This window comes from Pipistrellus hanaki, assembly GCF_964339955.1.
Source record: "Pipistrellus hanaki genome assembly, chromosome: 1".
Taxonomy (NCBI): domain Eukaryota; kingdom Metazoa; phylum Chordata; class Mammalia; order Chiroptera; family Vespertilionidae; genus Pipistrellus; species Pipistrellus hanaki.
Genome location: NC_140503.1, coordinates 49,827,962 through 49,855,778, shown reverse-complemented (window position 1 = coordinate 49,855,778; position 27,817 = coordinate 49,827,962). Strand labels below are relative to the sequence as shown.

The 27,817-nt window shown below is 38.5% G+C and overlaps 3 protein-coding genes across 7 annotated transcripts in view; 2 read left to right on the top strand and 1 right to left on the bottom strand.

Moving 5' to 3' along the window:
* CGNL1 (cingulin like 1) overlaps window positions 1-27,817 on the top strand; it is a 526,252-nt gene that overhangs the window by 104,272 nt on the left and 394,163 nt on the right. The gene's annotated exons all lie outside the window — the stretch shown is intronic.
* TCF12 (transcription factor 12) overlaps window positions 1-27,817 on the top strand; it is a 310,815-nt gene that overhangs the window by 104,232 nt on the left and 178,766 nt on the right. For 3 of the 5 annotated variants that reach the window (XM_084877301.1, XM_084877299.1, XM_084877300.1), the window contains exon 4: window positions 9,337-9,410. In XM_084877301.1, coding sequence (XP_084733427.1) covers window positions 9,337-9,410 — 74 coding nt within the window. Of the gene's footprint in view, window positions 1-9,336; window positions 9,411-21,939; window positions 22,002-27,817 lie in introns of all 5 variants that reach the window. The other 2 variants (XM_084877302.1, XM_084877303.1) reach the window with 1 other exon arrangement.
* On the bottom strand, window positions 18,018-18,353 carry LOC311611925 (large ribosomal subunit protein P1-like; the record flags this gene model as incomplete). Its single annotated transcript, XM_084864478.1, has 1 exon — window positions 18,018-18,353. The coding sequence occupies one exon, from the start codon at window positions 18,351-18,353 to the stop codon at window positions 18,018-18,020; it is 336 nt and encodes a 111-aa protein (XP_084720604.1).

The window sequence follows — 27,817 nt, the reverse complement described above, 5'->3', positions numbered from 1 at the left end:
TGGGAAGGGCTGGACGGGTCTTGGAGAATGGGCCGAGACCTGCCTCTGTGCCCACTGCAGCCTTGCGGCCCACAGTTCCCTTCAAGGTGTACGAATTCATGCACTGGGCTCCTAGTAGGAGATAAAATGAGAGGGATTGTAGCAGATTAATGGATTTTAATCTGAATGAGATAGTATGCCAGTGGTAAATTTTGAGCGTTGGATTGTCATGATTTGATAATATAGACTGTAAGAGAGAGGCAAGAAGAGAAACCCTTGTTTACAGGTCAGAGATGATGGTGGTTTGGATTAAAATGATCATGTTAAAAATAGTCATAGGTCATATTCTAGGAATGTTTATTAGGTAAACCTAATGGGTTTGTACCACTGAAAGTCTGTGTAGAGAGATTTTTTTTGCTGAGACTCATCCAGAGTCAGAGAAAGTCATCAAGCCCTTTTAAAAAGAGTTGACTGTCTTTACTGCTCTATGGAAGAAAGTAAATTGGCAATGTATTTTAGGGGAGAGCTTTGATATTTAGTTTGAAGAGTCTTATTGCTATTTTTCCCGCCGGCAGGTGCAGTGGGAGGGCTTTCCTTTTCCTTAGACTTGATACTCCTTTAGGGGAGGTTTGGAGACTACTCAAGAGCTTGGTCAGGGTTAGAATGTCTCTTCAGACAGTCAGAGCAGATTCTCAAGATACTAGGTACTAGATAGTTCCAAGCCTAATACAAAATATCTGCATGCCCTCTGGGAACTTAGTTTCAACCTGTGGCCATCATGCAGTTTCTATTTTTCTTGAAAAGGTAGACTGTCATTTCCTTTTGAGCTTCTCTTTTTCAATTAAATCACTGGAATATCCTGTTTAATTATATCTTTACAGGGCATTTTTTAATATAGTGATGTGCCTAAAAACATAAAATTACTGTGTTTGAAAGTTATTTTCAAAATTATTTGTTTTCTTGAAATTAGCCACGTGTTTACTACTTTTATTCTAGTGTACTTTAAAAAAAATATATATTTATTGATTGTTTTACAGAGAGGAAGGGAGAGAGATAGAGAGCTAGAAACGTCGATGAGAGAGAAACATCAACCAGCTGCCTCTTGCACACCCCCTACTGGAGATGTGCCCGCAACCAAGGTACATGCCCTTGACCAGAATCGAACCTGGGACCTTTCAGTCCACAGACTGACGCTCTACCACTGAGCCAAACCGGTTTCGGCTATTCTAGTGTACTTTGGCACTATAATGTCCCTACCTGTTCTCAACAATACCAAATTATGATTGAATTTGAAAAAATGACCTGAGAAGGCAAATCCTTATTTTTTTTTACTAGTCTTATTTTTTTTTTAGATACTTAAAAAAAAATTAGACTTTAACAGTTCTTTGTACAGAATTAATTATTTCTGAGTAATCAATTTTATATACTTCATATGAAGCAGCATATTTTAACTTCTCTTAAGTTTTACAATTTTAGTATTTCTATAGCTTTTCTATTTTATTTGTTTCTCGTTAATATATAGCAAAAAGCACCAAAGATTTGCTATTCTATTCTAATTGACCCTATTTCACAGTGAATTTCTAGCAAAACACATTGGTAGATTCACTTTATGAGTATAAAAAAATCTGAAAAATATAATAAAATGGTGTTGGTAGGTTTTTAGGTATATATCATTTTTAAATTGATGGCAGCCTTTAAATCTTACCTAAAGGAATATCATTATTCCATAAATAAAATTGAGTAAAGAAGCTATGAAGAGACACATTCATAGCTTTGGTTATTTGATATAGCCTTCTCCCATGAGATTTATTTCATCAAATCATTTATTGAATCACCCTATAGCAGATGGCAATCCTGCAAAGTGTATTGTCTTTCCCTTATTTATAAGTATTGGGATGTGGTATTTTTGTATTGCTATCAAAGGCAGTGCATGCGTGTGTGCGTGTGTATGTATGTGTGTGTATCTAACACACACACCACACACACACACACACACACACACAGAGAGAGAGAGAGAGAGAGAGAGAGAGAGAGAGAGAGAGAGAGAGAGAGAGAGAGAGAAAGCACGCACGCGCATGCGAGCCCAAGCCAGAGATGTATGAGGCTATTACACTCCCCTGGGCTCTTACTCCCTATGTTATAGATGTTTCTTTTCCTGAAGAATAGACTTGGGCGGTGGTCGGCAAACTCATTAGTCAACAGAGCCAAATATCAACAGTACAATGATTGAAATTTCTGTGCATGGGCCACGAAGTTTCAATCGCACTGTATGTGAGCACCCACACGTGGTATTTTGTGGAAGAGCCACACTCAAGGGGCCAAAGAGCCGCATGTGGCTCGTGAGCTGCAGTTTGCCAATCACTGGACTTGGGCATGATGTCAAGCAGAGAGGCCGTATTGACTTATTACCAGCTTTGTTTCAGGGATATCCTAACTACTTTTCTCCTCTTCATTCTTTGTACCATCTTCCTTCTTTCTTTCATCCCTTCTCAGCTCACTAGACTCCCTACTACTACCTGAAATATTTTCCCAATTCCAGTCCTGTTTCTCACTTTACCCTAGTCTCTGAATCTAGCGTGGCAGTGGATTTGGTATAGGTCCGGCAGTGTCAAGTGAGAAGGGAAGGAACTGTGCAACTTTGCTTCTCATTGACCCTTTTTACCTCTAGGCAGGTCTTGACTGAACTTCACCAAACCTTAAGAAATGCTTTATATACACAGACTCAGTATTGTTGGGGTCCATATGGGGGGAAGGCTGATACTTATGGTATATAAAAGTCAATCCCCTAAAAAATCTGTTTTTAGTTTTTGCTAACACTTGTAGAAGTCTATAGGATTCTGCTTGAAGAATGAAAGAGGGGATAGAAGAGAAGCTGTGAAAGAATTTTATGATTGATTCAAGAAAGAAAAAACTTTTGGTCAAAAACAAAGGATGGTGGCAGTGGAAATGAAGCAGGTAGACTGTAACTGAGTTCTTTATAGAAAAGAGTAATGCCATCTGTTGACCTTTGCCAAGAAGTTTACTTGCTCCTCCAAGAGTCTTGCTCTCTAACACCTCAAAAACTTGGTTTCCATCTTAACTCCTTATCTAGGGTCCCAGTTTCTTAGGGAATTGCCAGTGTATATAGTAATTTATGTTTTGCTTCATTACTTTCTCTATTAAACGTTTTAACAAAAGAAGGAAGCATATTACTTTGTTGAATTTACAACCATGGTTTTTAGATATAAAATCTAAAATTTTAGTGTTCTTTACTGGAAAATATTAAATAAGAATAGTATGGAGAATCCAAGATGGCTGCACAGGTAAACACCTAGCCGCAGCCGCACACAACAATTTCAATAAAATACAACTAAAATATGAAATGGACATTAACCAGAACTACAGGAAAGTCAACTGACTGGAAATTCTACAACGAGAAGCAAGGAGAAAACCAGAAGGAAGAGCAGAGGAGCTGTAAAAGCCTAAGGTACGGAGACATGCGGCACGCACGTAGAGGATGGAGTCGGAGAGGAGGGGCAGCTAAGTGCCTGGCTGGCGTTCCCTAGCAGGAAGGAGATAAAAGCTCCAACTGTGCTGGGCCCCAGTTCCGATTGCTCTGAACCCCAGTTCTAGGCCAGACCCTGGGGACCCAGGCTCAAACAGAGGGAGCTGGGCTGTAAGGCGGAACTCCGGAGGAGCGGCGAAAGGAGGTCCCGGAGGCGAGCACATTGAGCGCAGAGAAGGGACGGTTGGCTGTGCCGCGTGATTGCCCTGGCGGGAAGGAGACAGGGGCTCCAGACTGCTCTGAACGCCACTTCCAATCCCACTTACACCTGAACTGAACCCCAGTTCCGGGCTCATTGGGGGAAAGCCTAGACTGTTTGGTAGCAGGCGAAAATCGAGGGCACCTTTCTCTCACAGGCGCTTGCAACGAGTACTGAAGGACCCTGAGACTCAGGAGCCGCATAGGGCAGGGCTGACGGAAGCCAAAGCTGTAGGCTCCACCCATCAGGGAAGCTGCGAAAATGCTGAGACGAAATAGATCACAAACGAAAGAAATGGAGGACAAAAAGCGACTGTATATAGAGTTCAAATCTACGCTTATAAGGTTTTTCAAAAATTTCCAGAAAAGATCGATAAGACCTATGAGGATATGAAAAGGGATCAACTAGAATTAATAAGGAATCAACAAGAAATGATAAGTGATCAACAAGAAATCAAGAATACATTGAAATAAAAAATATTATATAGAGTCCTAAAAACAGAATGGAAAATTGCAAGAATCAAGTCAAAGATTTGGAACATAAAGAGCCAGAAGACACTCCTCCACAGAAGCTAGAAGGCAAGAGAATCCAGAAAATTGAAGATAATGTAAGAAACCTCTGGGACAACTTCAGGCGAACCAACATCAGAATTATGGGGGTCCCAGAAGATGAGAGAGAGCAAGATATCGAAAACATACTGAAAGAAATAGTGACAGAAAACTTCCCCCACCTGGTGAAAGAATTAGACTTACTAGTCCAGGAAGCGCACAGAACTCCAAACAAAAGGAATCCAAAGACAAAGAGAGAATATTAAAAGCAGCAAGAGCAAAGCAGGTAGTTACCTATAAAGGAGCACCTATACGATTGCCAGCTGATTTTTCTACAGAAACCATGCAGGCCAGATGGGAATGGCAAGAAATATTCAAGGTGATGAATAGTAAGAACCTACAGCCAAAGATAATCTATCCAGCAAAGCTATCACTCAGAATTGAAGGTCAGATAAAGAGCTTCACTAATAAAAAAAAGCTAAAGGAGTTCATCACCACCAAACCAGAATTATATGAATTGCTGAAGCGGGTTCTTTCGGAAGAGAAAGTAAATAAAGATAAAAATTATGAACAACAAATACGTAACTATCAACAAGTGAATCTAAAAACCAAGGAAATTAAAAAAAAAGATCTGATGAACAATAGTAACTGTTGAATATAATAGAATCAGAGATATGGAAGGGGAGTGAACTGATGATTCTTGGGGAAAAGGGGAGAGGGGGGTGTGGGAAGAGACTGAATATAAACTGTGCACCTGTGGATGAGGACAGTGGAGGGTGGAGAAACGGCAGAGGGTGGGGTGGGAACCTGGTGGAGGAGAGCAATGGAGGGGGGGGGGGGAAGAACATTTGTAATAATATGAACAATAAAAATTTATTTAAAAAAATATATTAAAAAAAAGAAAGAATTGGGAAAATAAATAGATAAGAATAGTATGTCTTTTAAAATGGGACACATGGACTAATTGGTTCCATTCAGAAAAGCAGGCACTTAAGAGATTCTATATATAAAAGATTAAATAAGGAAAGTCTTTTAATCTCTATATTAGTTAATTTATTCATTAATTTTTAAATTTTTTATAATTTCTTTATTGATTAAAGTATTACATATGTGTCCTTATCCTCCCTTAATTCTCCCCCCTCCCCCACTCATACCCTCCCCCCTCCCTGTTGTCTGTGTCTATTGGTTAGGCTTATATGCATGCATACAAGTCTTTTTTTTTTTTAAATATATTTTATTGATTTTTTACAGAGAGGAAGAGAGAGGGATAGAGAGTTAGAAACACCGATGAGAGAGAATTATCAATCAGCACACCCACCACTGGGGATGTGCCCGCAACCAAGTTACATGCCCTTGACCGGAATGGAACCTGGGACCCTTGAGTCCGCAGGCTGACACTCTATCCACTGAGCCAAACCGGTTTCGGCAACAAGTCTTTTTATCTCTCCCCTTTATCCCCACCCTCCCCTTCCTTCCCTCTGAGGTTTGATGGTCTGATTGATCATTAACTCTTAATCTTACTTATGGAATAAATCAGATTAACATATTAGAATATTATGCAAGAATAAAAGTGTTTCTACCACTTAATTATTGGTAAACTTTCTCTTTCATCTACCATTTTAATCTTGTCAATTGTGGAACTTGCTTTTCTAAAACTTAAATTGGTATAGATAGACTAGAAATGGGAAGGAAAGAAAATATTGAACAATGATGGTTTAGATGCATTTTAATAGAAATGTTTTCTCTTGTAATCACTGTATTTTTAGAAAAATATTTTTATTGACTTCAGAGAAGAAGGGAGAGGGAGAGAAAGATAGAAACATCAGTAATGAAAGAGAATCATTGATTGGCTGCCTCCTGCACACCCCATTCTGGGATGGAACCCACAACCAGAGCATGTGCCTTGACCGGGAATGAAACCATGACCTCCTGGTTCCTAGGTAGAGGTTCAACCATTGAACTACATTGACCCGGCATTGTAATCACTATTTAACTATGATGTATTTTCTTGTGATAGTTTTTCAGATTTTGATCTCTATGTATACTTTCTGTATTAAGTTTATTTTCTGTGTGTAATTTCTTTTTTTATGCTTGCTTTGATCTTATGGCTGAAGCTTTGGAAAGATTATTATTCCTATCATATTTTTATGTTTATACAGACATTGTCTTCAGCAGAAAGGAATCATTGATGCCTAAAGATGACTCTTGCCTTTGTCAGTGCCAGCCACGACCTTCCATTCATAGTCTGGATATGTTAACAATAAAACTATAGAACTCTGAGTATAAAAACATAGCCAGACCCTTGTTATTCTTTAGCACCCTTGAGGCTCCCTGCAATGTCCAGTATTATTGGAATGTAGCCTTCTTTAGCTGTGGCCTAATTAATTATCATTTATTTAATTAATCTTTGCTCTTTCATGCTGTGGAAGTAATTATTGTCACTTGATGAAAATTGAGTATGTGTTTTCACAAAATTTCATGCACCTCTTTTGAAATTTGTCAGATGTTTTCTGTAGCAGGCACCCATCTTTCCTATATTCTCATTTAGAATTGTATTTGAAATAATACAAAGGCCTCATGTTTATTAACTTGATATACTGGTTTATTACTTGATATACTGGTAAAACAATTCAATCCTAAACTGAATAAATTATGGTCTGATTATTTTCATTAGCATGAGATCATCAAAATAAATTTCCGTTGTTATAAATATTTAATGAAAGTGTGATGTTTCCCACTTTAGTCCCACCGTTCTGTTTTCTATCTCATTGAATTTGACTCATATTCTCGAGACCTCATATTAGTGGAATCATACAGTATTTGTCCTTTTGTGATTGGCCTATTTAATATAATGCTCTCAAGTTCATCCATTTTTCACATATGTAAGAATTTTTTTTCTTTTAAGGCTGAATAATATTCCATTGTAAGTATATACCACATTTTGTTTAACCCATTTGATAGATAATTTGAATATTGTACAGGGGGTACAAATATTTGAGGCCCTGCTTTCACAGTAGCCAATTTATTTTTATATTTTATGTTGGTCATCTATACTATAAAAGTAATATGCTAATTAGATTGGACATCGTCCGGAAGTCCTTCTGGATAAAGCCACGGTGGCAGGGGCTGAAGCAGAGGTGGTTAGGGGAGATCAGGCCAGCAGGGGAGGGCAGTTAGGAGGCAATCAGGCTGGCAGGGTAGAGCAGTTAGGGATGATCAGGCAGGCATGCAGGCGAGCGGTTAGGAGCCAGCAGCCCCGGATTGGGAGAGGGATGTCTGACTGGCGGTTTACAGGATCGGGCCTAAACCAGCAATTGGACATCCCCCAAGGGTTCCTGGATTGAAGAGAGTGCAGACCCGGCTGAGGGACTCCTCTCACCCAGTGCATGAATTTTATGCAGGCTCTAGTATATTATAATTATTTATTTATTTATTTATTTTTTTACCTCATATAGAAAAATAATTGCAAATGGAAAGTATTTAAAAAGAAAGTTTTATAAAAGTGGATTTTGTAGGTTAATGCTAGCCTTTGTCTTGAATCGGGTCTCCTGGGAATCATATCTACTGTTCTAGTGTTGGTTGTGAAGAAAATGCTTGGAAAATAGCCCATAGAGAGATGGTAACAAAGTACGTTTCAGTAAGATAGAACTGTAAATGAGAATTTTGATAATACTCAAAGAATGAACATAACATTTCTAGTTTTGTGCATAAATCTCTGTGTTTTCAAAACTTTGTTTTCACTTGAAATTGTGCCTATGGTGTGGTCTTTAGTTAGGTACTCATCATTTCTCTACTGTTTTTAAAAACTTTAAATATATATATATATATATATATATATATATATATATATATATATATATATGTTAATATAAGAAATTCAGATTCATCAAAAGAATTAGGGTCCTTCTAATTAATAATTAGTAGATTTTACTTTGGAAGCTGACTTTTCCCTGCTTTTTGTCACTTAACCCTTCAATTGGTAATTCAGTTCCTCTAAAAGAGCTTTAGGAATGCTGGCCAGTTACTGGAGAATTTGGGGCATTTAACTTACTACACATCACATTCTCATTTAAATTACAGAAGACTTAAAATGATTTTTTTTTTTTTTAAAGAAAAAGAGGTTTTAAAATTAGTGGGATGTTTCTTTTTAACATCTAGAGTTTTCTCATGCGAGAATGAAACAAAAAAAGAAAAAAGTCCACTATTTGCATTTTGTCATAAAAAGAAGCTCAGAGGGGTTGGTAAATTATACCATTAGGTGTCAAGGATGAAAAAGACTGGTCTTCAAAACAGAAAAGGGAGAGATGGCTGGATTGAGAGATCTCCATCTCTCAAATTTTTCTGGGGACTGATTAAAAGGTGAAAATAATGGAACCAAAGCTTCAGAAGGTACATTAAGTAATACAATGAATTGTTTTGTTGTTAATGGTTACCAATTCTTCTCACTTTGACTTTTCCTGTGCATTTTTTTATAACCGTGGATATATTTATTTGGATTTAGATTTAGAAATTTTTTTTCTAGGTTGAGTTCTCATGTCATTTTGATTAGCTTTGATGTAACTAATGTTGATTTGATATGGCTTGATTTAGTTTGCTGTCTTTAAGAATATCTAATCAATGCTCTGATAGAAACCAGTTTTATTAACTTGAACAGTTATTTAACTTGCTTCATTTACTATGTTTTATCCTTAAGAACAGAATTCTTTATATTTTCATGAGGCAGTATTAAACTGTAGAAACCTGTGAGGGTTCATCTACTCTTAGAAGTAGCAGTGGATGGGGATAAAGATGGAGAGGCCCAAATTATGCCTTAGTGGAAAGTCTCCCAAGATATATTTTGGTATGGAAATTCTGCAGTATATATAGAGCATTTTATGAAGCACTGATGAAGATGCTCTGATAGAATTTATTTTCTACTGGTTTCTGAGACAAAGATTGATATATACCATAGTCAGTTTCAGGAAAATACATATGTCACTCGCTGAATTGTACTCTTCTGTTGTACCAAAGAAACATCCATCATAGTACCCTTTTGGGTTATATCTCTCACTTTCTTCTCTTCATAGGTATGGATGAACGAGGAAGTACACCATCTTGGGGAACAAGTGGTCAACCAAGCCCCTCTTATGACTCATCTAGAGTAAGTGTGTTCATCAACCCTTGATTAAAACTGTAAAGATAATTTGCCAAATAAGTTCTTTCATATACGAACTCAGGTTTTTTAAAAGAAATGAAGATTAACTTAGATTCATTGGAATATAGAATATCCGGTACCTTCATAGTAGGTTTAATTTTCTATTAACTATCATACATTGATACTTTATCTCTTAAAATGAAGAAAATATTCCTGGTGTAATTTCTACACCTAGACTACTTATAATACTCTACTAAAATTGGAAGAACTTGTAATGCCTCACTAAATATTCTCCATACATGGCCATTTTTCTTCATGTATTGTTTATTTGTTTTGAGAGATAGCACTAGCTTTCCAAGTACCAGCTTCTAGTCTCCTGTCTTCCATATTTGCTCTAGTAGTCATCAGCTGTTTATATTAGGGATGCTATAGCCCTGTCTCATAGAAGCATATCAAAACACATATAATGGATGACATTTCTTGGTTGGCAGTTAAGAGAAAATAGGACCAAGCTAATGTTCTACACAATGAAAGGTCAGTGGGTTAGAGGTTCTCCCAGCAATGAGCAAACAACAACAAAAATCCCATGAAACTTTAAAATATTAAATTGAGAGACTAAAAATTGGACCAAAGAATTGACAATAAAATTAAACACTGTTTCCTAGACTCCCTGACAAATTGGTGAGGTTAAGACATACCTTCCCCAAAAGGTCATACTTTGAATGATTAATGAACATTTGTTTCTCTCAGAGCTAACCAAGAGAAGATAGATAAGCATAAAATTTAAGGGCTCTTATCCCTAGAAGCAAATTGGCTTTAAGTGGAAGGAAAACTGAATTATATGAGTTATATTGTTTGGCATTGAAAAATGCTGACTTAAAATACTAAAGTATGTAGTTTTGCTATTACACTGCTGTAGCCTATGTTTAATTTATTTTAAATACTTTGGGAAGAACTAGGATAGTCATTTGTAATACAAAAAATGTAGAGAGTGACTGTTAAAAGTTAAAGAATTTCCTTTTCAGGAATCAGTGATGAGAAAACCGGGTTAGTGTAAAAAGCACTGTCCTCTCTATCACAAGACTTGGATTTACTGTTGACTTTACTATGCACTTGACCTTTAGTCTTGGACACCTTATTTGATTTGGGGATGGTTCAATGAGTTGATGTTTAAATTTCTTTCCAGATTTAAAGGTTTTTGATTCTTTGAATAATATTGTGAATAGGAAAGGCTGGTTTCCTGTTTAGATTTTAAAGTAGGGATTTTACATAGTGGAGAACATAATACTATTCATTAATACTGGATTATATTTTTCTTTTGAATTAAATTTATTGGGTAATACTGGTTAATAAAATTATACAGGTTTCAAGTGTACAAATGTATGATTACTTTCAGAGGCTTGAGTTACTGTGTGATAACATGTTATTTCTTAAAATGTATTTAATGGTGCCATTGTACTTTATATTTACTTTCCTTTCAAATTTTCAATATTTTTCTAGTTGAGTACTAAGTAGGATTTTAGGAGAGGAGAACATTAGAATGTATCAAAGCATTTACCAGTAAATATTCATGTTCTTGCAATAATTTCCTCCAGAAATGGACTGCAAAGCAAATCTTTCTTTTCTTGTTGTCATTTGATATGTAGGTCAAATATGAAATGCCACTTTCACTCTTTATTTATTTTTTGAGTGTATATTGTGTGCAGTGAGAAGTTAAATTTTTTTTTAATAATGAACTAGTTTTCTATTTTAAAAACAAGATTAATCTCTAGATATTTCCAGTCTGCCATACAAATATATATATACATATATATAGCTACCTATCTACTGAAAGGTCAGATAAATAAGTGATTTAATGCTAACCCTTCTTAAGGTTTTTTTCCCCCCCATTGAAATCCACTCTTCCACTAACTTTTCTCTTATTATGCCAGTCATGATTTTGAGCCTAAAATGATTTAATGGGCTAGTTAAGAAGTTATGTTTCATTTATAGTTTCAAACCATTTATTTTTACCCTGAACTCTTCTCAGCAGCATAGACATTTGTGGGTGTCTTTGAAACTTTCCACAGAAGTTATTTATAGGAAAGTTATCAACTTTTGGGGTTTTATTATTTACTATCTTGACTATTTTTTTCCATAAGGTAAAGATGGATATAATTTTGTAAATAAGAATCTGTGTTAACCAAAGTACATCATTCTCCTGAGTATTTTAGTATGTTGTTTTTTAACATTCAGAAATAAGTATTAATGTTGGCTAAAAACTAGTTTGACACATTTTATTGAAAGTATACACAAGTCAGCCAAAACCGGTTTGGCTCAGTGGTAGAGCATCAGTCTGTGGACTGAAGGATCCCAGGTTCGATTCCGGTCAAGGGCATGTACATTGGTTGCGGGCACATCCCCGGTGGGGGGTGTGCAAGAGGCAGCTGGTCAATGTTTCTCTCTCATCGACGTTTCTAGCTCTCTATCCCTCTCTCCTCCTCTCTGTAAAAGATCAATAAAATATATTTAAAAAAAAAAAAAGTATACACAAGTCAATTTAAACTTTAATGAAATTATGTGAATGAAATTTTTTTAGACGTTATCATATCTATGCTAATAAAAGAGAAACATGCAAATTGACCATCACTCAGCTACGCCCACCAGCCAATGAGGAGCGAGTATGCAATTTAACCAACAAAGATGGTGGTGGCCGCAGAGCTGGAGCGAGCAGGAGGCTTGGGTTTCCCCCAGTGATGGAGGAAGCCAAGCTTCCTGCCCACCCTGGCCAGCCCTGGCCTCCACTCAAGGCTACAAAGTTTCAATTATAGAAGATAAATAAATCCCCACAAAGATGGCAGCAGCCACAGAGCTGGAGTGAGCAGGAGGCTTGGGTTTACCATGGCGATGGAGGAAGCCAAGCTTCCTGCCCATTCTGGCTGTCCATGGCCTCCACTCAAGGCTACAAAGTTTCAATTATAGAAGATAAATAAATCCCAGATACCTGCTTCCAGCCAGCCCTGGCTTCCGCTCAAGGAGGCACTGAAAAAAAAGAAAGGAAGGAAGGAGGGAAGGAAGGAGGGAGGGAGGGAGGGAGGGAGCCTGGATCACCGGGATGCGTGAGGCTTCTCAACCCCTCACCCAGGATGGCCACACCCCCAAGGGGTGAGGGTCCCCACTGAGGGGCTTGACCAGCCTGCAAACAGCCATCAGCCCCTCACCCAGGCTGGCTAGGCACTCTAGCTGGATCCCACCCCCCATCCCCCCATCCTAAAGAGGCTATGGCCAGGTTGAAAATAGCCCTCAGCCCCTCACCCAGGCTGGCCACGCCTTGCCCCTTCCCCCTCCCCCCCCCCCCCCCCCAGTGGGAACCCTCGCCCCATGGGGGCATGGCCCCACCTGCAAACCACCACAGGCCCCTCGCCCAGGCTGCCCCATGCCGCAAGGGAACACCCACCCTGATCCAGGACACCCTTTTGGGCAAACCAGCTGGCCCCCACCTGTGCACCAGGCCTCTATACTAATAAAAGGGTAATATGCTAATTAGACTGGGAGACCTTCCAGGAGACCTTCTGGATGTTTTTCTGGACAAAGCCATAGTGGGAGGGCCAAAGTTAGATGTGGTTAAAGGCCAAGAGGGGAGGGCAGTTGTGGGTGATCAGCCAGGATGGGACAGCAGTTGTGAGTAATCAGGTTGGTGGGGGACAGGGCTATTGGGGGTAAGCAGACTAGCAGGGGGGCCAGTTGGGGGCAAAGCAGGCTGTCGGTGAGGGTCTGTTGGAGATGATCAGGACAGCAGGGGGGCCAGTTTGGAGAGAGGAGCCCAGTAGGGGAGCGGTTGGGGGTGAGCAGGCCAGTGGGGAGGGGAGGTGGGGAGAGCAGGCCAGCAGGGGGGGCAATTGGAGGTTAGCAGGCTGGCAGGGAGGCAGTTGGGGGCTAGCAGGCTGACAGACAGAATGGTTAGGGGCAACCAGGCAGGCAGTCAGGCAGGTGAGCGGTTAGGAGCCAATAGTCCCGGATTGCAAGAGGGATGTTTGACTACTCGTTTTGGCCTGATCCCTGTAAGCTGGCAGTAAGAAATCCTTCGAGGGGTCCCTGATTGGAGAGGGTGCAGGCCAGGCTGAGGGAATTTTGTGCACTGGGCCTCCAGTTGTATAAATAAAACATTTCTGTCATAGCATATTGAACCATTTAAAAAATAACTTTACATTAATAATAGAAAATATTTAATCCTATCTAATAAAAGAGTAATATGCAAATAGACCGTCACTCCAAGATATAAGATGGCTGCCCCCATGTGGTGATCAAAATTGTCTGTCCCCATGTGGACACAAGACAGCCACCACAAGATGCTTTGCAGGGGAGGGCAGTTGTGGGCAGTTAAGGGTGACCAGGCCAGCAGATTTGGGCAGTTGGGGGTGCAGGCTGGGCTGAGGGACAACCTCTCCCCTTCCACCCTCCCCAGCCCCCGTGCACAAATTTTGTGCACCAGGCCTCTAGTCTTGTAATATTTGAAAACACTTTACACAATAGAAGTAAAGAGGCCACAATAGAAGATACTTTAACACACATGAATAAACTAAAAATGGATAAAAGACTTAAATGTGAGTCATGAAACCATAAAAATCCTACAAGAAAATGTAGGCAGCAAATTATCAGACATCTCATGTAGCAGAATTTTCACCAATACATTACCTAGAGCAAGAGAAAGAAAGGAAATAATAAACAAATGGGACTACATCGAACTAAAAAGCTACTGCACAGCAAAAGAAAGCAGCGTCAAAATGAAAAGGGAACCCACTGTATAGGAGAGCATATATGCTAATGATATATCTGATAAAGGTTTAATTTTCAAATATATAAAGTACTCAACAAAAGAGAGACAAACAATCCAATTAAAAAATGGCGGAGGACCTAAACACACTTCTCTAAAGAGGACATGCAGATGGACAATAGACATGAAAAAATGCCCAAAGTCACTAATCGTCAGAGAGATGCAAATTAAAACAACAATGAGGTACCACCTCACACCTACAGACAGGCTGTCATCAATAGATCAACAAACAATAAGTGCTGGCGAGGATGTGGAGGAAAAAGAAATGCTGGTACACTGCTTGTGGGAATGCAGACAGTACTGCCACTATGGAAAACAGTATGGAGTTTCCTCAAAAACATTAAAAAATGGAATTGCTGTTTGACTCAGTGATCCCACTTCTAGGAATATATACTGAGATCCTGAAACATCAATCAGAAAGAATGTATGCACCTCTATGTTCATAACAGCATTATTTACAATAGCCAAGATCTGGAAACAACTCAAGTGCCCAGCAGTAGATGAGTGGATAAAAAAGCTGTGGTACATTTACACCATGTAATACTATGCAGCTGTTGAAAACAAAGGATATCTTAACCTTTTATATAGACAGCATGGAGGGACCTCAAGGGTATTAATACTAAGTGAAATAAGCCAGTCAGAGACAAATAAGTATCACATGATCTCACTTATATGTTGAATATAATGAACAAAACAAACGATGAACAAACTAGAGCCAGAAGCATAGAAGAATGGAACAGACTGACAAATTTCAGTGGGAAGTGGGGGAAAGAGGGAGCAAGAAGAGATTAGCAAAAGAATTTATATGTATACTAGAGGCCCGGTGCACAAATTCATGCGCGGTGGGGTCCCTCTGGGTGGCCTGCAGGATCAGGGTGAAACCCAAAGTCCAATGCTGCCTGCAACTCCTACCTGCTGCTCCTGCTCATCCTAGCCCCACTGTGCCTGCCGAGGGCTCGCGTCCAATCAGTCCTGATCAGGAGAGGCTTATGCTGCAGCAGCAGTGTTCACCGGCTGTGAATCCTGTGTCTGGAGCCCTCCCACGGGGAGTATTCTGTGGGATCTGGCTGAAACTGCCTCTCTGACATCCCCTGTGGTGTAGTGGATTGCAAGAGGGCACAGGCCAGGCTGAGGAACCCCACCGGTGCACCATCAGACTGGGGAGCAACCACCTGAGGGATCCAGGGCATGTCCAGCCTATCTCGCTCAGTCCTGATCAGCTGGACCCCAGCAGCAAGCTAACCTACCTGTCGGAGTATCTGCCCCATCGTGGTCAGTCCATGTCATAGTGACTGGTCTACTGTCTACTCCCTGCTGGTCAGTGCACGTCATAGCAAGTAGTTGGGGGGCATTAGCATATCATTAGCATATTGCTGTTGTTTGGTTCTGCCGTTTGGTCTATTTGCATATTACCTTTTTATTATATAGGATATGTATAACCTATGGACACAGATAATAGTGCAGTAGGCCTGGAGATGGGAGAGTGGTGGGATATAGGGTTCGAATGGTGGAAAAGGGGGGATATATGTAATACTTTGAACAGTAGAGATAAAAAAATTATAAAACATATGCTACTAATTGACATGGATTCAAAGGTGCTCTTCTCCTCCTCTACCCCATTCAAAACTATATGGAAAAAATAATAATCTTGTGTAGTACTATAAACCCACATTTGGCACATGGACTCCTATTAATTCTGTATTTTATTATGTATTTTACTGTGTAAGCTTGACCACACAAAATCATATAGATTGAAGTTTTTATTTAGAAAGCTTTTCAAAGGGAATGCTCTCATCATTGTGTTAGTCTTATACCTGTTTTCTCAGAAGTAGGAAAAGTCATTCCAGCAGGGCTTCTGTCTGGTATATCTGCCAGATCCACCAGAAAAGTAACTTCACAATGTGCTTTATCAGAACTACCACAGCACATCATTCAATGCAGAATTTTGGTTAGGGGACTCAGAAATAAAAAAACTGTATCTAATGGTATAGAAGAAATGGCTAGCATTCTTAGGAAATGCGGAGATGAGACAAAACATGCTTGAGACACTCAGCATAGTACTTGTGGCATGTGCCTCAGACCTTTCTACTTTAGAGTCCTGGTTTCTGTGTTGTTGAACTATAGCTCACCTCTGTAGAACAAAGGCACACGTATGAACAGATAAAAAATCATTGTGATGTGACTAGCACTGTTAATTTCAGAAATATGTGAAAGTGGTGATCGAGATCAAAGCACCAGAGATTGAAAGGAACAGTTAAAATCTCAATTAAGTCATGTCCAAAAGATATATTTAAAGAATTTTTCTTGTCTCTTCCTTGTTTTTTTTATCATTTCCTGAGAACATATGTTTTCTATATTTGTCATTGTATCAGACATAAAGGCCTGAGAATATCATGATTTTTCTTAGTAAGTATAGTGTTCATGGTTTATTCCAGTTTCAGATTTCTTTTCCTCTTTATAAGGCAATGGTTAAGAGCACATATTCTGGAGCTATACTCTCTGGGTATGAATCTCAACCCTGTGGGATTATGGACAAGTTACTTAAACTCCCCATATCTCAGTTTACTCGTCTGTGAAATGGGGATAATATGACTACTTTAAATGGTGTTGCAAGGATTAAATGAGATAATACTGGTACATAGCGAGTGCTTTATAAGTATTGGTTTTAATCACATATATCAGAATTAATTAGGTATATATGTAACAAACACATTTAAATCAATAAATTTGCAGATGTGCTGCATTCAAGTGCAATGACTAAGAATTATTTGCTGATTCAGTGCTGCTTAATTGAGTTTTTTTAGATGTGTAAAGGACATAAATGAAATTTATTTCCTTTCTCTTTAGTTGTCTCATTCTTGAGAATATAGAATTCTTCTGACAAAAACATTTATATAAATGGCTTTGTCTGTCTAGTTATGCTTTATATATAATGGGTGCTCAGTACCTTTTTGCTGCAAAAAATAAAATTGTGTTTGGAGATCAAGGGAGGAAGGAAACGAAGTTGACTTAAGATGGTAAAGCTTGAAGTGGATGGTGGTGCTGTTAGTGACAATAGGCTTTTCTTATGTGCTTACAAATTATTGACTTGATTGGTGACACTACCTAGTGAAGCATTTTATTTAATACTAGTAGCGCTGTACACAATTAAATCAGTGGGTTCCCTAGGCCTAGTTGCAATCAGGGTCATGTCCGCTGCCCAGCGTCACTCTTCCACCTCCGTGGTCCCTGCCCATGAACCTCCATGCTAACAGCCCATCCCACTCTTCCTCCTCACCTCCACTGCCCCAGGCCGTTCCTCTGCCTCAGCAGCCCCTCAAAGCTCCATTGTGCAACATTATAGAGTTTTTAAGATTAGAAGGTATGTTAGTTATTTGTATCCAGTGCTTTTATTTTATAGATGAGGAAACTACGACTCAATGAGTTTGAGATTTTACTAGTTTGTGATGTTTGCTTTTGATACAAACTACCCATGAGATTTGTCTGGATTTCTCAACTCGAAGAACTGTCTTAAATTTTCTGCCATACACTAAAGGAATGAGAGAAGAGAGAGGAGAAAGGTGAAAGAGAAGAGAATCTGTAATTGATATCCCAAAAGAGAACATGGGACAGGATATGGTAAAAATAAATTTGCTTAGTAAGTATAGTGTATTGGGAGGCAGAATAGCATAGAATTTAAGAGCCTGAATATTGAAGTCAGGCTGTTGGGGTTCTATTTCTGGACTTCTACTTTTTTCTTCTTCTTTTTTTTTTTTTTAACAGAGGTCAGCTTTTAGTGACTGTGTTTCAGAAGAGCCAGTTTAGTAAAAAAGACCAAAGCCCCTGTCATCATCAGACTCCTCAGATTCTTTTTTCTTTGCCTCCACTTTCTTCTCCTTGGCTGGGGCAGCGGTGGAGGAGTCAGGTCCACCAGCCCCTACATTGCAGATGAGACTCCCAGTGTTGACATTGGCCAGAGCCTTTGCAAACAAGCCTGGCCAGAAAGGTTCATCATTTACACCAGCTGCTTTAATGAGGGCATTGATCTTATCCTCAGTCGTGGTGGTTCCCACTGTGCTCTGCTGGAAGGTGAGGCCCTTATCGTCTTGCAGGATAAGGGCCGAATAGATGCAGGCAAGCTCTGAGACTGAGGCCATGGTGAGGGGGAATGCTGGGCCAGCACGGTGCTGCTAGTCATTGGATGAAGTGCGGGCCTCACCCCAACGCAGCCTCAGCTTCCTCGGAAGAACCGAGCACCTTACTGGCAGCTGGGGAAAGCTACTTCTACTTTCTAGCTCTGTGACCCTAGGCATGTTTTTTCTCTTTACCTTAAACTCATCCCCCTTCCTTTTTTTATTTTTTATTTTTTTTATTTTATTGATAAGGGTGCTGGCTACTAATAATAACTAACTTACTAAGTTCCATACTTAGGCCTATTAGTGGAAGAGAGGAAAAGTAGTTATGTGGTGATGAGTTGGCTTTCAAATACTTGTTTTGCTGCTGTATATGACTCAGCACAGAATAATTGCAGGGACTTGTTATTAAGGGATAAACAGTCGGTACATTTAGAGGTCTTTCATTTTAATACATACTATTCTGTCTCGATGACAGGATATGATGGTTTGGTTTATTTAAAAAAGCAACCAGCAGTGGTCATTTTTCAGACCAGTTGTCAGGAATAGACATGGGTGGCAGCTTGATAAATCAGGTCAGGTAGAAAATGAAAATATGAGGGTACAATGATTTAAGAGTTGCTCTAAGACTCATACAGAAATCCATAGATCAGGTATTTTGGGATAAGGAAAACCAAAATAATAAAATATTCAGCTAGAGTAAACATATAGCTTTCAGCTTTTATGAAAATTAAAATGAATTCATAAGGTTACCTTATCTGACTGAGTTTAGTATTATTTCTCTAGGACTCCTGAACCATTTTTACCAGATATGGCTAAAGGAATATATAATTTTGCTTAGTGCTCTCTCCATTTTTAGCAGGTATTTAGCATCTTCTCATTCATGTGGAAGGGTAGCCTAGGAGCATTCTATAGTTTGACAAATAGCGAGCTGGAGATGGGATAATAGAGCCTTAGTTCCCCTCACATGCTCTCTGTAAAAATACACAGAGGTCATTTTGATCCCAGAAAGGGTTGGACTGGCTTGAATTTTGGGAGAACCTGGCATGTATTGGGTCGGCAGCTAAGTAATTGCAGATTTTTTAAAGAAAATCAAAGACAATTTTTTCATGGAACTAAATAACTTTATTCTGTAATGTATTGCCCATTTTGATCAATGACCTTTTGCCATCTTTCAGGCAGCATCATAATCCCACGTTCAAAAAACTTCTGGTTTTTATTAGCAAAAAACTGAATCAGGTACGATTTGACATCATCATCATTATTGAAATTTTTACCATTCAAGGAGTTTTGTAAAGATCGAAACAAAAAGTAATCAGATGGTGCAAGGTCAGAACTATATGGTGGATGTGGCAAAACATCCCAACCAAGCTCCATTAATTTTTGCCGAGTGACCAAAGATGTGTGTGGCCTTGCATTGTCATGATGGAATACAACACCTTTTCGATTTGTCAATTCGGGCCGCTTTTCTTCAACTGCATTGTTTAATTTCGTTAGTTGTTCAATGTAGTCATCAGAATTGATCGTTCGGTTGGGTGGTAAGAGTTCAAAGTAGACAATTCCTTTGTAATCCCACCAAACTGATAACAAAACCTTCTTTTGATGAATATCAGCTTTTGATGTTGTTTGAGTTGGTTCACCTGGCCTGCTCCACGATCTTTTCCACTTGATATTGTTGTAAACAACCCATTTTTCATTGCCAGTTATCAGTCGTTTTAAAAATGGATCATTTTCATTACGTTTCTTTAGCAAATCGCAGCTGCTAATGCGTTGCGTTAACTGTGATTCTTTCAGTTCGTGAGGAACCCATGTATCGAGTTTTTGAACATAGCCAAGTTGTTTTAAGTGATTTTCAATGCATGTATGTGATACATGAAGCTTCTCTGCAATCTCACGTGTTGTACTGTGACAGTCCGAATTGATTATTGCTTTGATTAGGGCGTCATCAACTTCAACTGGACGACCAGAGCGTCTTTCATCTTTGAGTGAAAAATCACCAGAACGAAATTTGGCAAACCAATTTTGACACTGCTGTTCTTTTAAGGCTTCGTCACCATAAACAGCACATAACTTTTTATGAGCTTGCGATGCGTTTTTCCCTTTGCGGAAATAAAAAAGCAAAATATGACGAAAATGTTCCTTTTGATTTTCCATTTTTCAACGAACGCCAAACAAAAACTACAAAACAGATCAAAAAACTTTTTTTACTGATTAACAGCTGAATAGCCAACTATCAAATACAAAATGTGTTTTACATTTGTACTACCTCTGCAAACCTAAAAATTCAACTGAAGCCATATATGTGTGAAACCCGCAATTACTTAGTTGCCGACCCAATAGTTCATTTACATTTTAAGGTAGAGGCCTTCGGAATGAATATCTTAAGTGTGGTTTCTTCTTCCAGCAGAGCAGTGGGAACCACCATTGTAAATAAGGATAATAAGGTTGTCTGCCTGCTTTTAAGTAGCTTGTGGCTTACTGTGGTCCTGAGTTTTAATTTGCTGATATTTTAAAATCACTCAATTTCTTAAATGTAAAACATGAATAAATGCATATTTTAGAGTTCAGGAATTATGGTTAGAAATACAAGTCATATTTGCCTAAAGAATTAAATAAATTATAAAACTTTAATTCTTTTAAGGCAGCAAATAATTATAAAATTAATCTCATTGGTAAACATGGGATTACAGAAGTGGGAGAGATTACATTGGATGGTCAGGAAAGACCTAATAGAAGAGGAATTATTTGAGAAGTATATTATAGGACAGATAGCATTTGTAGGAATAAAGTTAAAAATGAAGATAACTTTCTGGAAATGTGGAATGATGGAACCACAAGTACAAATGCTTCTAAATCACGAAGTTCAGTAAATAGTAAATCCTCTTGCTTTGTAGGTAAACAGTGTGGTAAGGCAGGCAACCTTTGTGTAGAAGAAATATAGTCTATCTTTGGGAAGTAGAGAGCCAGTTAAAGTTAGACCTTTATACAGGTCATGACACAAAGTGCTTTATAAAGATCAATATGTTGAAGTATGAAGGATGGAACCAATGTAAAAGGGTGACAAGAAATAAAATGATCTGGTAAAATGTTAGTTCATCTGGCTCATTTGTGATGATATAAAATTTGTATTAGGATGGATAGATCAAGATCACAGTAATGGAAAGAAGAGAGATGTCACAAAGGGAGGAAAAGCATTGGCACACTTGGTGACTAGGGGAGATAAAAATCATAGAGACTTACTGCCCCAGAGTAATGACTCCCGATCTAAACTTCATGTGTTTTATTTAGGCTTTGACAAGTTAGCTATGGTTGTGTTATACAACTACTAGGTTATCTGGTTTTGATGGTTTTCCTTATAAATGGGAAAATCTAGCTGTGTTAATAAAAATTAAATAAAATAATTTTTACTTCCTAACCTCCATTAGCATTGATGGGTACTAAAGTTTAGTGTTAACTCTCCTTTAGAGAAGATATTTCCTTTCTCTAGATTGTTTATGGTTTGCTATTTTTATTTTCAAGAAGAAAATGGTGTAGGATCTAGGAGTTCAAATGCAATAATTAGAAAGGAGATACAGATTTTGAAATAGTATTTTATGCCTCTTGATCTCAGGTACAAAACACGAGATGAAGCAGTTAAATAGCAAAGCAAGACAAGAGGGACAGAGAATTAAAGTAAGTGTTTTCTATATATTGCATCTATGTTCCCATTAATCTCTGTTTTGTTATATAACTGCTCCTTCTGAATGTTCTGAATGTGAAGAAAACTATGGGTAAGAAAAGGGTGTATTTTAAAGTTAGGGTTAAATAAACCCACGGGAGAAATGTTTGTTACAATTGGTTACATTCAAAACAGTACCTGACTATATATTGTAATCTTAATATTCTTGGGTAACAAAATAATTGGGTTAAAAATTATATATGCTCCTTCAAATCACACACCCATCAGATTGCCGGTGGTTCCATTTTGAGCCAGTCAAACCTATTTTTTTCAGTCTAGCCATTCTAGGTACAATGTCAGTTGAGATGCTCTAATATAGATTTTCTGGAAAGATCCTTTCTTACCTCACTGTGAGTTTCACTTGTACACCTATGAAATAGCATGTTTATCAGGATTGATCTTTGGAAGTCTCTTTTTTTCTTCTCATTGTTTAGTCTTTAAAGTTAATAAGTAGAAATTAAAACACATTAACCTTTTAAAATCTCTTTTGTGTCCCTTTTTGTAACTGTTGAGGTCCTAGTTTCTGATGGCTTTTTAATTATTTCCTATAAACAAGAAATAATTGAAGATGGAGTCTGGCTGAATACATTTTTAGGCTTGTTTAGCCTATTTTTATTAATAACAATAATCATAGCCAGCATTTGTCATAATATAGTTTAAGACCTTTCACGTGACGCCTATTCTAAGTTTCATACCAACTCACCAAGAAGTCATTTTAAAAATCGTATACATTTCCCCCTTTATTTTATTATTTTGTTTTTCTGTCACCATTTATCCCTCCTGTGCTTCTACCCACTCCCTTACTGCCTCCCACCCCGCAGTCAGCACACGGTTATTCCTGCCCATGAGTTCTTTCTCTTCTATTTCTTTTACTGCAAACCTACCCCTACCACAGTACCCCCCCCCCCCCCCCACCAGAGTTGTCTACTTACTCTCTATGAGTCTGTTCCTATTTTGCTTATTTGTTTAGTTCATCAGATTCTGCATATGAATGAAATCATGTACTTTTCTTTCTCTGACTGGCTTATTTCACTTAGCAGAGCAGGTCCATCCATGCAGTCACAAAGGGTGAAATTTTCTTCTTGTTTGCAGCTGAGTAATATTCATTGTGTAAACGTACCGTAGCTATTTTATGGTACATTTACATGTCTACTGATGGACATGGGTTGCTTCCACATGTTGGCTATTCTAAATAATGCTGCAATGAACATATGGGTACATATATCCTTTCGAGTTAGTATTTCAGGTTTCTTCAGATAAATTCCCAGAAGTGAAATTGCTAGGTTATAGGGCAGTTCCATTTTTTAATTCTTTTCATATGTATATTAGAAATCTGTATGTTCTCTTTGGAGAAGTGTCTGTTTAGGTCTTTTGCCCATTTTTAAATTGGATTGTTTGTTTTTGGTGTTGAGTTTTATAAGCTCTTTATAAATTTTGGATTTTAACCTCTTATCAGATGTATTGGTGAATATGTTCTCCCATTCAGTAGGTTGTCTTTTCATTCTGTTGATAGTTTCCTTTGCTATGCAGAAACTTTTGAGTTTAATGTAGTCCCATTTGTTTATTTTTTCTTTTGTTTCCCTTGCCTGAGGAGATGTATAAAATAAATATTGCTTTGAGAAATGTCCAAGATTTTACTAGCCTTTGTTTTCTTCTAGGAAAAATGCTGTACATTTTAGAAGTCAAGGAAATTTAGGCTCAGAGAATGTAAAAAACAACAGATATTAAATATCTAAGACTAATATGACTCTAAATTACTGTTTCTTTCTATCATATTACATTTGCTGAAGTATAAAAGAGACCCCTTGATATTTCTACTTATTAAGGACTTTAAAGATAGATACTCTAGAAGTTGTAACATGATGGGGCTATCTTTATTTCTTATAAAAATATTCACTTTTATATGTAAAAAATAAAATAAATAAAGCCGTGGAATAAATCAGGAAAGTTTGCTTCTTGGTTTTACCAATATATTTGACCTTGGAAAAGATAAAATACTTAATTTGAGTTTAGTTTTCTCATCTGCAAAGAGGTTGATTTCATAAAAATGTATAAGAATTAAACAGGAAGTTCTATAAAATATGTAGTGTAATATCTGGAGTTTAAGTAGTGTGTAGGTATTTCTCTTTTTACATCCAGTTTTATAAAAAGTATACAGATTCCTTCTGATGCAAAACCATGTTAGGAGTTTTATAATCTTGGATGCTCCTTAGGGAGGAAGCTGGAGTATGTCCAGAACAAAATGAGGGACCTATTCTAGTTTTTAAATACTCACCAGTAGGTTCTATAAATCAGGAAAAAAAATTATGTTTACAAATTTGAAACTGTTGGAAAAGTTTACTATCTCACAGATTTTGGAATTTGGAGATTATTGTGGGGAAAAGTATGTAGTCCATATTCTTAGGAATGTAAATTCAAAAAGAAGAGGCTTTAGTTTCTCAAAAAAATTTTAAAGGATATCTACATCACAGGGTAGTTAGGAAACCTAAATGAGATTGATTATGTGATCAGACATAGCATAATCAATTAATTTTAGTTCCTTTTGTGATATATTTTTGTTGTCATTCTAACATTTTCTGAAAATAAGCTAAGAAGGTTTTTCTTTATTATATTGAACTAATGCTTAATCTTTTGTGCTATCAAATGAAGTAGTTATTTGGATGTGGTACATTTTGCATGGAACAGAACGTATTCTTGGTGTTTAGGAAATTATTTAGTGATTAAACAATAAAGTATCAGCTATCCTGAACCAAATATCTTCTCTGCATTGATGATTACATTACATCTCATTGAGTTCATACTTTTCTGAGATTGTACTCTGTAAATACTGTACTTGATTTGCCACTCACCCTACTTTACATCTTTAGATCATATTTCCTCAGTATCTTTCTTCCCTTTTTAATCTTAAAGTCTTCTTTTAAACTTCTGTACTCTAGTTTGTGGGATCTTCCATTTTCCCCCCACTTCTTTCATTCATGAAGCATTTATTGAGATTTTACTATTTTCTGTCTCTGGAATTAGTTGGGCAAAACAAAAATGATTAGTTCACATACCCTGGGCTAAAATAGTACTCTTTCTTATGGGAAAACCAGATTATTATACTATAGAATGATAAAAGTTCTAATAATGATGGCCCAGGGAGAGTAGAAACACAGAAATTAAAGCAGTACTTGATTATGAAACCTCAAAGGCATACCAAGTGAAAATGATTATCTGTTTTATAATACAAAAAACCAGAAAACTTAAGCCTGGAGACAAATGAATTTCTTCGATTAGACAAGCAAACTTGGTCAAATTAATTACATATTAGTTCCCAACTAATTAGTTCCTAACATGTAAAACAAAACAAAAAAAAATTGAATAAGATTATAGTTTCTCAAACTGTGTTTAATAGGATATTAATAAATAATTTGTAAATTCACAGTTTCATGGCCCACCATATTTATGTATTATTGAGTTAAAATTAAATATTTTTATTCGTGTTGGATTTTTGTTTTTAATATTATTGTAAGTTATAAACCTTTAAGAAAGGAATGCAACATACTTCTCACATATTTTCCCATCCAGGGAATCCTTTTGTAACCCTTTTGAAATAAGTTTGACTAAACAACTTATACACTTAACTATTTATTTAGATCTGTGCTCCGTTACAGTTCATTTTTTAATAAGGTGTGAAGTAAGGCTCTTGTTTTATTGGTATCTGTTGTTTAAGAGATTAATCATCACACCAAGACCATACTGGATTACTGTACATCTCCCCATGTAAAAGGCTAATATTTTAAGTGTTCAACTGTTCGACTGGTCGCTATGCCATGCACTGACCACCAGGGGAAGACACTCAACGCGGGAGCTGCCGTGATGCGCACTGGCACCGCAGACTTGGTGCCACAAAGCAACACTTGGCTTTGCTTCCCCCAAGTGGGACACAGGCCCCATCACCACCCTGGAGTGACAGCTCACCAAATTGCAGCCCACGCTGCGAAATCCCGTGTCGCAAAATGTGGCTCACAGCCCAGCCTGAAAATGGTGGCTGTGGGCGCCAGGTAACGATGTCCCCATCACTTAGCAATGCCCAGCTTCCTCTCCTTAGCCAGTAGCCACAACAGGCCTCCTTGCAGCTCACACTCAAGAGGAATGGTTTACATAGGGGTGTGAATACCAGAAAACAGTCACCCCTGGGCCTTTTAGAATCTACCTGGCACAATGTTTGTAGGATCTGTAGTTACAATACCAACCTCATTCCTGATATTGATGAATTGTTTCCTTTCTTTTTCTCAATTAGTATGGCTAAAGGCTTATCTTTTATTGATATTCTCAAATAACTAATATTTTGTTTCACTGGACTTTTCTTTTTTTCAACATGTTTGACTTCTACTTTTACCTTTACTTTGAGTTAATTTGCTCTTTGTTTTCTAATTTCTTAAGGTTGGGGTTGAGGTCATTGATTTGAGACATTTCATCTTTTCTAATAGGCATTTTTAGTTCTAGAGGCTCAGTGCACAAATTCGAGCACCAATGGGGTCCCTCAACCTGGCCTGCAGGATTGGGCCCAAGGGGTCCTGGATTGTGAGAGGGTGCAGGCCAGGCCAAAGGACCCAACCGTGCACAATCGGGACTGGGGAGGTATGTGGGAGGTTGGCAGCCGAGGAGGGACTGCAGGAGGGCTCCAGGGCATGTTCAGTCTGTGTTGCTCAGTACCAATAGGCCAGACCCCAGCAGCAAGCTAACTTACTGGGTCAGAGTGTCTGCCCTCTGGTGGTCAGTACACATCAAAACTGTTGGTCTGCAGGTCAACTGCCTGACTCTGGTGGTCAGTGCATGTCATAGCATCTAGTCAACTCTTCTACTCTCTGCTTCCTGGTGGTCAGTGCACGTCATAGCAAGTGGTTGAGCGGCCTTAGCATATTATTAGCATATTACCCTTTGATTGGTTGAACAGACTACCAGACACTTAGCATATTAGGCTTTTATTTATATAGGACTAGAGGCCTGATGTATGAAATTCGTGCAAGAGTAGGCCTTCCTTCCCCTGGCTGGAAGTATTGGCTTATTCAAGAGATCCTGGGAATTTTGATACCCTATTTGCTATTGTGCAATTGCTTTCCTTACTCCAACTATCCTCAGATATTTATCCACTGATATTTTGTAATCAAAAAGGAAAAAATATGTTCTTTAATATATTGTAGTAAGACTAGAGCCCTGTGCACAAATCCGTGCACCAGTAGCTCACTAGTAGCTCTCCGCCCGCTGCCCCACCTTCCTGTAGCTCCTCCTTCCCTCCTCTTCCCCCTCATAGCTTGATGCTCTGCAGCCTCCTGTGGCTCTCTGCCTCCTGCTTGTAGCTCACTGCCTCTCCCTCCTGCTGATCCGTGATTCGGTCATTATGCGGTCGGTTGTTATGCTTCTCTGCGTAATGACCATTTGCACATTGCATCTTTATTATATATAGGATTAGAGGCCCCGTGCATGAAAATTCATGCATTGGAGTGGGGGTTCCTCAGCCCGGCCTTCCCCCTCTCACAGTCTGGGAGCCCTCGGGGGAGGGGGGGGGGACCCGGTGATGGGATGGCGATGCCTCATCACACCTCTGCTGCTGCCACTGCCAGTAGCACAAGCCTCAGCCAGTTCTGGTTACCTGAGCCTCAAGCAGCCCTGGGCGGCTGGGCAGTCTCTATCCGAAGCCTGCCTGCACCTTTGGCTGTCCCTGAGGGGCTGAGGATACTGGGGTACTCCGGAGGCAGGTGTTTGGAGTGGTCAGATTCGCCTAGAG